This window comes from Tamandua tetradactyla, chromosome 13 (genome assembly GCF_023851605.1).
Source record: "Tamandua tetradactyla isolate mTamTet1 chromosome 13, mTamTet1.pri, whole genome shotgun sequence".
Lineage (NCBI taxonomy): Eukaryota > Metazoa > Chordata > Mammalia > Pilosa > Myrmecophagidae > Tamandua > Tamandua tetradactyla.
This window is the reverse complement of record NC_135339.1, coordinates 57605929-57618411: the sequence shown is the minus strand read 5'-3', so window position 1 is coordinate 57618411 and position 12483 is coordinate 57605929. Positions and strand designations below refer to the sequence as shown.

The following is a 12483-nucleotide window of genomic DNA, read 5'->3' as shown; positions in this document are numbered from 1 at the left end:
AGAATGTAAATGCAAAGGGTTGCCCTACATAAAAGGGGTATCATTATTGCAGTGGTTTACACAGGGGATGTCTCTTGTAGTGAACATTTCCAGAGCCCCCTGCCTTTCTGGTTGTTCAGAAATGTGGCAGGGGAGGGGGTCCCAGCACAAAGAGCTGAATGAGTATCAGCTGATGGTCTCACTATTTTTTTTTTCACATCTCCAATTTTCTTGATTCTAACATTTAGCTAATACATATTGAGGGCTCCTGTTGCTTGGGCAGTGGGAGACACTGGTCAGGAGACAGGCCTTAGGAAGTAGGCTTCAGGTGCTTGCTCTCTGTGACTGGCTTTGTACGCTGGGCAAGTCATGGCAATCTCCAAACCAAGCTTGGCTTTCTCACTTGTGGAATAGAAGCCATGATAATGATGGCACGTCCCTCCTAGGGAGCTGTGAGGATTAAGTGGGATGATGCATGTAAAGGGCTTAAACGTGGGTCCATGAAGGCCCGGGGTGGACAGGGGCGTGCTCCACGCTGCAGATCCACTGGCACCATTGTTTCTGTGGCGCAGTCATGCCCAGGTGTGGTTTAGCCTGGATTGCTTGGCGATGGTGGTGATCCTTGTGTTTTGTGCTACAAAATTTCTTTCTTCAAAGGAACCAAGAAAATAATTACAGATGGAAAAATCTTTTCTTAGGGCAGAAGTGCCTATTTCTAGAAGAGTAGGTGATGGAATATAGAATTTTATATGCCGTTATCCATCCCTTGGAGTATAAAACTTGATGAAGTCACTGAGGAAGGCAGACCAAGGATGCCACTAGGATTTCTCAGAAGGCTTCTGGACCCAGAAATGAAGCAATAGGGATTGGGGAAAGACTGGCCAGGTGGTTAAATCTGGGCATAGGGATACTAAAAAAGAAATTAGAAAGGATCTAGAAAGGATCATCTTGCACACTACTGCTGGAAAGAAAGTGAGCTTGCAGACCCGTTTAGAAAAGAGTATATACAAAACCAAAAAGATAAAATGATATAATCAGGAGGAAATACAGATAATACATATTGTCAAAGGTAGTACAGAATTTAGAGAAAAAAAAGTGTTTGGAAGAAAGAGAGAAAATAGAAAAAAAGTGTGCAGTCAGCAGCCAGGTAATGCATGCATTTTTACGTTTTCTTTTGATGTGAATAGCTCTCTTGCGATATCTTTTGGTGGGATGCATAATTTAATTCAATAAGCATTTCTTCAGGTGCCAGTTCCTAAGGGCACAGAGTTGAAGGACCCAGTCTCTCCCCTTGAGGAACTTGCTATTTAGTAAGAAGGACAAACACTACTCCCCAATCCCCCCAAAAAGACAATACTACGGTATAATAAGAAGATTAGACAAATGAGTAAGGCCCACAGGTAGCTTAGAGTGAGGAATGATTGACTTAGGATGTGGGAAGGGGTAAAAAGCATTTCGGGGAAGACTTCAGAGGGTAACACATCTGCCTTGGTTTTGGAGAATGAACAGCAGTTTGTGGAATAGACAGTGGCAGCTGGACAGCTTAGGCAGAGGACTGCAAGGGCACATTTGGTGCCTAAAGGGAGTTCAGTGCTGCTTAAGATAAAGAGCCAGGTAGAGATGTTCCAAGACGGGGCTGGAGAGCAAGGTTGGAGTCAGTGGGTGAAATGCCTGGTGATCCAAGAGGCAATTGGCAGTCATGAAGGTTTCTAAGCAGAGAGGGGGCTTGCTTACTCTTGCATGTCAGGACAAACCTGTTGACTGCAATGTAGGGGGTAGATTAGAGTTGGCTGAGTGTACAGGGAGGGAGGGGGGCTGTTTAAGAAGCATTGGAAAGAGGTACTGATGACTGAGCTAAGGCCTAGGTCTGGAGCTGAGGAACAGGGTCTGGATTCAGTATGTGCTCAGAAGGTGCAATGGAAAGACTGGTGGCTGCTTTCAACAGAGTCTGAAGAAGAAGGAGGGGCTGAGGGCACTTCAGGTTCGATTTCAGGAGACAAGAGTCACGGGACAAGCAGGAGAGGAGTAGAATAAATTGGGTTTTGAGTGTGTTGGATATAAGGTACTGGTAGGAAAGCCCAGTGGAGGTGTCCTAAGTGGATCTGATGCTGGAAACAGAATTAGCTGTCAGCCTAGAGGCAGTGGTTAAAACTCAGAAGAGCAGAAGGAGCATGGAAGAGTGGAAAGAAGATGGAGGTCACAGAAACCTAAGGAAACAGCATTGTGTCAGTGCTGCCAGAAGGTCAGGTGAGAGCAGGTGGGGACTAAAACATGACCATATGCTTTGTCAGCTGGTAGGTGAGTGGTGACCTTTGCTGGAGAGGTCAGATTGCAATTAGATTGAGGAACGAATGAGAGGTGAGCAACCAGATGGGATAGAGACAATTCTTTCCAGAAACTTGGTAAAGAAGGAAAGGAAAGAAACAGGGTGGCAACTGGAGAAGAAGCCAGTTCAAGGGAAGGCCTGACCTCCAGGAAAGGCTCCAAATGGAGAGTCTTGAGGCAGAGGCGGGAGAACCCTGCCCACAACGTGGAGATGTGAATGGGTCTCGTGCTCAGCCTGGCATCCCAGTTTCCACTTTTCTATATAGGAATGAAACTGTCAATTTAGATTTCATTTGCGGGGCCATAGAATAAAATGTTAAGCTGAAAGGGGCTGCCATAATCATCCAGACCAATCTCTTATTGTTCAGAGGAGCAAACAGAGGCTCAAAGAGGAGAAGGGGCTTGTCCAAGCTTGCCGGGTGGAGGAGCCAGGCCTTGCATAGAACTCTCTAGTCTAGGGCTCTCTCTATTGCCTGATGTTCTATGGATTCTATGGTTTCTTCTATCATTTTATCTGCTTGCATCTCTTCCCAGCCACACCTCCTCAACCTCCCATCCCCTTATTCACCAATTCATCACCAGCACATACTGACCAGAGAGTCTCACAGTGTACAGGTCTCCGGCTCTCCCAGGGGCCTCTCCAAGACTCACCCAAGCAGAGTCCTGCCCATTGCACAACTCCAGGGGTACCTCTCTGAGTGGTTCTCTCTGTGGTTATGCAATACGGGGCCCTGGGGCCTAGACCTGTTGGGGGCTTCATGGAAATGCTTGGTACATTTCAGCGAAAAAGCACTCAGGCCACTGGGGCAAGGTATATTTTTTAACTTGGGAGAGTCATTTTCCCTACTCAGTACCCATGGGAAGTGAATAGGCAGCTGATGGAATGGAATGCTAAACTGCAAGCACAAGTTAGGAAATCTCTTCGACCTACCAGCCCGGGCAGAGGCCAGCCAGGGAGTAGGGATGGTGATGGGGAAGCGGGCAAGGAGATTAAGACTGTAAATCCTAGCAGCAACGAGTTGACAGCCTCAACTTGTCTTCCTCTTCTTTCTCTCTCTTTTTTTCTCCCCGTAGAGGAGTTTTTCTAGACACCATCCTCCCCCGCCGAGATGACAATGGTGTCAGGCCGAGCATTGGCCAACGCCTACGGCTCAGCCAGGGAGACATAGCTCAAGCGAGGAAGCTGTACAAATGCCCAGGTAACTCTGAATTTGGTGATTCTCGGGGCCTCCCTACCATCCCACATTGCGTAATTCAACTGCTGTTTGCAAACATCCTCGCTTGGTGGGAAAACAACAGCTTGGTAGCTGTAATTTCTGGTGTGCTTCTGTCGGGAGGTGTCAGACAGTGTAAAGAGTCGAAGTGGTGAAATGTTTAGAGTTGTGAAGAGAATAGCAGGTCTTGGAGCCCACAGCTTAACGTGTGGGTGGCTGTGGAATTCTCTGGCAAAGGCTTGGTACTCAGAAGAGGAAGAAGTCTCAGTGGAGCAAAAGGACGAAAGGATTCCAACGCAGTGAGCTTCCCATGATAGTAAGAGCACCTCTCTTTTCCATGGGAGTAAGGAAAGTGGGTTTGGCCAAACAAGGTCCAAGGGAGTTTTAATTTATTATTATCATTTTTCAGGAAGGCACACAATGGGGGACGGTGGGAGGCAGCTTCCCAAACGCTGGAAGGCAGAGAACACCAGGGGGCTATTAATGAGGTTGTTTCTATGGTCTGGAGGCTCTCACAGCCTTCCAGTGTGCTGGTCTGTGGCCAGCAGTGTACCATTGAAGACTGAGCAGATGCCCGCTCCTTTGCCAGCTCAGAACCCCTCTCCCTTTGACTTTGCCCTGCTTGCCTGCAGCTTATCACACCTGGCACTGCCCCGGGAATGAGCTCACACTTGAAGCTGTTGAGCTTCAACGTGGAGCATTTGTTGCAGCAGCCAAGGTTCTACCCCTGATGGGACAGAATATAATTCAGTGCCTCAAAGAGGTAGAAGGAAGCCCCATTACCGACAGGTGCAGTTACCTTTTCCAAACCACCAGACGACATACATGGTTTGATTATGGGGCGTAATGTTTGACATGGGGGCCACCTTTAAAAAAGGTGGTTGGTTGCATTGTCCTGCTAAGGGAGTCATGGGCATGCAAAGGGCCATCTGGGGCTTGTCCCATCACGGAACTCTAGGAAATATGTCCGTCCAGCTATCAGTCATCTAGGGGCACATTAGGGCCGAGATACAGGATACAGATATCATATAACCTTGCCGAATCTAAAAGGAAACCTTATGGCATTCCCTGGGAAATGTCAGAGTATTTATTTATTTATAACGTACATGCTGCTTACTTCCCTGAAGGATCCAAGGCAGCTGGTAAATACCATGTAGCCACACAGTAATGTATCTGTCCTTGCAGAATGTTGATGATTATACTAAAATAATTTCCATGAAACCTTCATAATCCTCCTGAGGCCTGGCAGTTATTCAGTAACGTGATATTAAAGCCCCGACATCCAGGATTTCCTGAGGCTGATACTGGGAGGTTCCCTTTATATCCCTTCCTGCAATTCCAAAAAAATGTGGAGCTTCAAGTAATATCAAGTAGTAGCCAAGAGCAGGGGCAGTGGCTCTGCAGAGGTTAAGCTGGAGGTAGAAGCACATGCTTGCTTCCTGCACCTTGGGGTGAGTCCATGAGAGAGGGGCGCACAGTCAGCCAGTGTCTTTGCCTTTGTGGTGTATATCCTTAGGAGTCAGGGAACCCAAGACAAAACGTGCGACTTCCAAGTCCTCATCCAGGTACCTCTGTCATTTTAGGACAAATTTGTGGCAATAATTCCACATACATAGAACAGGTTCAAGACTGAATACTGGGCAGAATATTGAAATATTCAAGGGCAGAGTAGCCGGACTGCAGAAGATCCCAGCTCCCTGTAACTCTAGTCATTTTTCCCTTATGTTTTTGAGTATTTGGGTAGCTCCTTCACAGGTGGGTAGCAGAAAAAGGAGGCAAGTTCCAAACTAACAAAATGAATGAGTTTCAAAGTGTTCTCTGTTATTGTTCCTTCTTTTCTGCTTCATCAGCTTGCACTTTCACATTCTCTCTGCCAACAGATATGAGTAACTATAGTGGCTGCTCCCTGTGAAGCCCTCACTATGTGCCAAGCCCATTTCATTTATTCTCGATGACTCCATTAACCTTCCGTCCATCTCACAGATAAGGAAACTAAAGCCCAGCAAGGCTGAGAAACTTGCCCACAGCCACACAGCCCATTGCAGAGCTGAGATTCAACCCCAGCTCTAGGCCAGGCTCAGTCCTAGAGCCTCAGAAGAGACCCTGGGATGTTACTTTTGGGCTCCGGGACCCTGCTTTTCCCTTTTGTCAGCCTGAACACTGTACATCTGCCTGGCAGGCTTCCCGGGCTCCGGCTTGTAAAGGGCTGTGTCTGCTCATCAGCCCAGCGGGCCGGGAGCTGCTCCGGTGGGAAGTGTGTGCACGTGCCGCAATCACAGTTGTTGTTTTGCTTGTGCAGCCTGTGGGGAGACCCTGCAGGACACCGCAGGAAACTTTTCGGCACCTGGTTTCCCCAATGGCTACCCTTCTTATTCCCACTGTGTCTGGAGGATATCCGTCACTCCAGGGGAAAAGGTAGGTGTGAAATCCCCTCAGGAAATGCACTGAAGCTTGAGGAATTATTAATAGTAGTAATAACAACAGCTATGATTTTATGAGCGCCTGCTAGCGCTGGCACTGGGCTAGGTGCCTGACAAGCATTATTTCTCAATTCTCAGCCAGGCTCACCCATGCAAGTAGAGGTCTACATAGTAAAATGTCTGAAAACTTTAAAGTTATGAATCTGTATTAGTAAGCTCTATCCTCCTATCTTGATAAACATGCTAGGATCCCATTTAGAATTCCCTGACACCTGGAATGCTGCTCCACAAGGGGGCAATATGGGAGGGCTGGCCCTGCCGATTTCATGACTTTCTAGAGCTGAGCCCAAGGCAGGGGTCTACGGTGCCCTGGGCCAATGGTGGTATGTTCTTGATGCTATGCAGGATGAGGAATTTGAAGTTCAGTAATTATGAAAATTGCCCCAATTCACAGTAAGCTATAGATGTGGGAACTGGACTCAAGGCTTCTAAACTCCAAAGTGTGTGCCTTTTCTTTACACCTCTCTACAAATCTAAGGGTTCCTCAAGTAGTTTCAAACCAGATGCTCTGGGCCCTCTCCTATGTTCTAGAGTCACCGGTCAGCCTGTCTCACGGTCTCATGACTGCGGTCTCCCTTGCAACCCCTAAGCTCATTAAGGACAGACATCACTTATCCCCGGGCCACCAGCACCCAGAGTAGGCACCAGATATGTGGTTGTTGAATATAAGTGTGAGTGGATGTGTGGCTGAGTAAAAAATATGCAGCTGGTTGTAGGGGGAGTTTGGAAATTATTCAGGCATCTGTAGCCAACCTTCAGGTATTCCTTACTCATAACTTAAAAAAGAAGCCCATTTAAATTCAAGTTAAATACTGTGGAATAGAGAGAAAGGAGGACTAGGAACCACTGTGAGGATTTTCTAGACCAGGCACATTATGTGGCCCATCTCATTTGATCCTCACAACGCCTTTATGTGGTAGGAGCTATTATCATGCTCATTTTACAGATGAGGAAATGGACTTTCCCAAAACTATTCCAGTAATTTGTTTCAAAGTTTGTATTTGAACCAAAGGGATTTGACTCTAAGAGCCTGGATGCTTAAGTGCTATCCTATTTTATTACAAAGAAGACAAGGTAATAGACATTTAACATGCATTTGCACACACACCCTTCCCCTGACTCTAAACATTTATGACAGTGTGGTTGTCAGTGTGCACCTGAGAGGCTCCAGACCTGTCTGCCTTGGGTGGACGTGCCATCCCTGTGCCTGCTAGAAGCACTAAGGCAAGGGAGGAGGAAGGAGAAGGAGAAAAAGGAAAGGGTCTGCTAATTCTCAAATTGTTGCACTGCCATGAATAGGGGAGGCTTTGTGATATGCTTTAACTCTGAAAAAATTCACCAAGTCTTAATTATTAATGTTAACTGGGAGACAGAACACAGACATCCTTGAAACTGTTGCAACAATTATTTCAATATCAATTTCTGCTTCACCCAGCCTTCCCCAGAGCAGCTAGTAATTAGCAAACTTGATTGACTTAAGTTTTACCTCTTGTTCATCATCTCTTCCCCGATGGTCTTTATGGTTCACTAATATACATAAAATAATTAGCGTGAATAATTATCCCATTCATTCTGATCATGGAATGTGTTACCAAGGAAGCTGTAATAACACTTCATTTCTGTAATATTTAAAGCAAAGGCTAAAGCATCATATTGCAACCCAGTTAACAAGTATTACTGAGCTCTTTCAGCTGAATGCTCATATTGTGGGGGATACAAAAGAAATCTAAGGTATATTCCTGTCTTCAAGGGACTTAGAGTTAGTTTGGGTCTTTTGCTCTTTCCTAGGGAGTCTGACTTAATTGGAGGAACATTTGTGAGACACCTTTTTTTTCTTTTTTTTTTTTTTTAAGATTCACAGTTGATTCTAATGTGTAAGCAGGGCTGAAAACCAATGGTCTGGTTTGAAGGAAAGAAGTAACATCACATACACACACACTCTGCCACACAGGGGTTAAGCTGGTCTGTTATTTGCTTGTATTGACTCTTCATTTAATGAATCTAAGAGATTGGAGTTAATGAAAAAAGGTACTTGAAGTGGGCGCTGGGTGGGGGTGACCCAAGGGAAGGGATGGACACTTTCCATGTCAATCAAGACACATAGCCTATGAGGCGCACTTGTGTATCTAATTTGTGTACTCTAAGTGCATGCTCGGTGGGACTTGATTTTTAAAATTACCATTTATTGAGTGCCTGCTGTGTACCAGGCACAGCACTATGCACTCTTTGTACAGTTTCTTGTGCAGTTCCCTCAACAACCCAACAGTGTGCATGTTGTTTTTCAGATGAGGAAAATAAAGGTCGGGTATTTTCCCCAAATTCCAGAGCTAGTAATGGGTGGAGCCGAGGTACAAATCCAGACCTGTCTGACTCTAAAAACACCTGCTTTGGAATTACTGTAAAGTGAGGGAGAGGAAGGTGGCTAGTACCAAAGTGATCACATCCATCTGGACAGTCAGAGAGGATTCAGGGAGGCGTGGCATTTGAGCTGGCCCTGGCAAGGGTTTCATGAACATGGATGTATTGGGACCATTGGGAAATAAGGTTATGTAGGATGGGTCCTGGTTGGTCTGAGATTTTAATTTGTGAGATGGGGGCATAGGGAGCCATTGAAGTTTACTGAACATGGGTGGAATCTGGGAACTATGAGAGAGAAGTGGAAACTTGATTTAGAAGCCCTAGTGTGCAGAATGGGCAGGGACACAGCAGAGAAGAGTCCAGGAATCATCTCAGAGGGAGCAAAGCAGGAAGGGGTATTGAAGGGGCAGTGAGATTGGGGTGAAGGGGAGGAAGGAGATATCTTAGAGGAAAAAAAAAACCCTATCAGAACGGGTTCTGATCAGATGGGGGCAGGGGTGGATAAACAATAGGGCCAAAGAAAATGCCAAGATTTTCCCCCAAGTGATTGGCTGTAGTGTCTCCTACAGACAGAGAAGCTGGAAGGGAAATGCCTTGTTTCAAGGTACTCTCACAGCAGGAAGTGAAGACAGGAGCCAGACGAGGAGGGAGAACAATGGTGAGAGGCTAGGGTGCTGAAAACCAGAAGAGGAGAAGTTCAAGCAGAGGGGTCGAGGAGAATGAGGACAGATAACAGTTCTGTAGAATTGGCAGGGAGGGCATTGGAACCTTTGACCCACAACCCACTCCAGCCTAACAGTTTACTTGGAGCTCATAGTGGCCAGTGGAGGGAAACAGAGTGAAGATGCAGGAGAGAGATGAACTGATTGAAAGCAAGGTCAGCTGGAGTTGGAATAGGAATCAAGGAGAATAGGCCACCTTCTGGAGAGCAGGGGGGTGAGAAATGATTGCGCAGGGTTAAGTTGAGCACTGGCAGAGAGTAAACTTGGGAGCTCGGGCTAGAAAACCCACTGCTTCTCAGCATGAGAGGAGACATGGCACCCATCTTGTGTGGTGGGACTTGAATGGGAGTGAAGGGCAAGAAGAAAATCCAGAGCTCTGTTCTGGGCAGTCTGCCAGGAAAGCCCCAGGCTGCCAGGGCCGCCGCTGAGACCAGTCCTCAGGGTTGCTTAGCCCTCACCTCTAAATTCTCACTCATTTGGAGTGAGTCATCCACTGAATGGCTTCAGAGTTGTCCAGAAGAACCAGAGAACTTTCCCTCACTGTCCATCTGAGCTCTCTCCTCCCCAGCCTTTGTTCCCTCTTCTTGCCCTTTCTGCCTCCTCTTTCCATACACACACAATGACCTACAGTTCCCCAAACATCTCCTTCCCTTATTCTTAGTCTCCCTCACTGAAATGCTCTTTGCCCACTGAGCACCCAGTCTCCTTAGCTTAAATGTTACATCCTCTGAAAGGGCTTTTCCAAAATCACCAGGTAGAATTTATTTCCCCCTCCTTGAGTCGCCAGAATGCTCTTTCTGATCATCTCTCTTTTCATAATTTATAACCATGGGGCTCTAATTGGTTTGGTGCATCTGCCTCTCCCTCTGTTCTCTAAGTAGCCTGAAGACAAGAATCCTGTCTTTCTGATTTTCTGCCTCAATTGGCCAACAAAGACTGGCACGGAAGGTGGCCACCAAATGGCAGTAGAATGAATGAATGGATGGATGAACTGTAGGAAGGCTATTAGACATACCACATCTCAGAAGAGTGAGGTCATAGCTGAGGGGACACTGATCATGGAGGTGCTAACCCCAGACTCTTTGGAATGATTGATGGTGTTATGAAATCTTTTCATTATCTCTGAACTTCATTGACCCCTAACCTCCTTCCAGACCTCCCAGTCTCCATGTGCCCTGTTCAGTCTTTTTAATGCATCTCACATTAGTAAACCACCTAGTGACTTCAAAAGATCAAGTTATTCCCCAGACAGAACCAAAGGACTCATCACCTGCTTAAGGTTTATTATTTAATGTCACGAAGTTTCCTGTGAATGTGTTTTCAACAAGGCACTCCTACTGTGGTCTGGATGCTAAAGGGTAACTTGAGAACATGGGTATTTAAGATGTATCTCTCAAAACTCCTCAGGCTTTGCTGCCCAAACTCACTTTATGGTAACTCTTTACAGATCATCCTCAACTTCACCTCCATAGATCTGTTTAAGAGCCGCCTGTGCTGGTACGATTACGTGGAGGTCCGGGATGGCTATTGGAGAAAAGCCCCCCTGCTGGGTGAGTTGATGTTAGAAGACACCTTGAGAAGAGCAATCTGCTGTTCTGTTGATGCTATTAATGTCTGGAAGTGTCCATCCTGATGGCGGTCACAGGAAGCTCTCAACAGTCTGTGTCATTGTAAAACTCTGAGCACTCCATCTGGCCACGCATGTTAAAAGCTCTTAAACCTGGGTTCGTTTCCCGGTGCCTGCCCATGCAAAAAAAAAAAAAAAAAAAAAAAAAAAGCTCTTAAAACTGTGAATGCCCTTTGACCCAGCAATTCCTATTCGTGAAAATTTATTCTAGGGAACTAATTAAGGAAGTGCACAAAGCTTTAGTTACAGGATTGTTCATCGGAGCAGGAAAAATGAAAAACAATTTAAACGTTCAACAGTAGAGATTAGCTGAATAAATTATGATAAACCTCTTAATAGAAAATTATCCATCCATTAAAAATAAAGTTGGAGAAATAATAAAAATGTACGTGGTTATTAATTAATACAGAAAGGTGTTCATTGCACATTGTTAAATGAAAAAAGTGTGCTATAAAATTAAAGTAAGATTCTATTTTAATAAAAAATACATTTATATATATATATTTATATATATCATGCAGGCATTGCAAACTCAGATGCTTCCAGGGATAAAGCAGAAATAAATGATATAGAGTCAGTCTAGTAAAATAATGAGTCATACAGTATGGCATATTGAAAGGAAAATATCCCATCTAAAATCATTTAAAGCAAAATTATTTAAAATATTGTATTGGCTGAATTCAACTGTAAGGAACCATTTTGTGATCTCTAATAGAAATATGCAAAATATAAATAATACACAGTGGTTATTTCAGGATAATGAGGTATGCTTTTTAAAAAAATGCTGTTGTTCTTGGTTTAACTATATTTATTAATTTTTCTACAACAAGCGTTTATTATTTTTGTGAGATGAACCATGTGCAAACTTATACATGAAAGGCAACTTGGACCTTTGGGTAAGACGTGGGGGCAGTTTCTGTCAAGAGCAAGGTTAATTCATTCTAGGTTGGTCACCAAAAGATGGCCTGGAAAGATTGGTGTTATGTGTAGGATGAATGACTTTTTGTGTCTTGGAAGTCAATGTTGGGACTCATTTGGCTCAGAAACAGCAGCCATGGTGGAGCTGGAAAGAGCAGCTTTACAAGGAGCCAGATGGAAGAGCCTTGGCTGAGAGTGGGTTGTCTTCATTCTTAGAGCCGTCTGTAGGGTGGAGTCCCAGCTTACACAAAATTAAGCTCTCCATGAGGACTTTGTCCCTGGCATAGCTTCCTGTGGGCAGAAAAGCCACATGGTTTGCTGCCAATGACTGGCCTGAAGGGAGCTGCTGTGGGGACAGCTGACTGTGAAAAAGTTGCAGACAACAAAGAAAGGAGAGAATTATATTGGAAAGTTTCATTGTCAGACAGAGCCTTGACTTCATGTCAAATGCTGAGGAACCAAGTATGGGTTCAGAAGAGGTTGTAGGCCAGAAGTCTGATGTGAACCAATGTGTCCTGGCATATATTGGGTTCTTGTATGGCCAAGGGGTCAAGTTAAATCAACAGCTGTTGGAAGGAGCACTGCAAGTCCCCTCAGTCCAGAGGGCCATGAGTTCAAATTCCTGGAGGTATGAACAGGTAGGAGTTTGTGCCCACAAGAGCTCTATAGAGCTGGGGAGCAGCGAGGGCAGGCTCTGAATGGAGGTACTAGGTTGCCACCGTTAGGAGACATCTTTCGGGCAGTGACTCGGTAGGTAAGCCAAGAAGGTAGCTCCAAGTCAAGTATAGGCAGAGGTGAGTACATTGCAGGGCAAGTGGTTTATGCCACCTGATGTCAGCATAGATGGAGGCTGTGTTCTT

At 45.4% G+C, this 12483-nt stretch overlaps 1 protein-coding gene across 6 annotated transcripts in view; it reads left to right on the top strand.

The window, feature by feature from the left end:
- Positions 1–12483, top strand: part of TLL2 (tolloid like 2) — a 143257-nt gene that overhangs the window by 99192 nt on the left and 31582 nt on the right. For all 6 annotated transcript variants that reach the window (XM_077125600.1, XM_077125599.1, XM_077125601.1 and 3 more), the window contains 3 exons: positions 3379–3503; positions 5818–5933; positions 10526–10628. In XM_077125600.1, coding sequence (XP_076981715.1) covers positions 3379–3503; positions 5818–5933; positions 10526–10628 — 344 coding nt within the window. The remainder of the gene's footprint in view (positions 1–3378; positions 3504–5817; positions 5934–10525; positions 10629–12483) is intronic.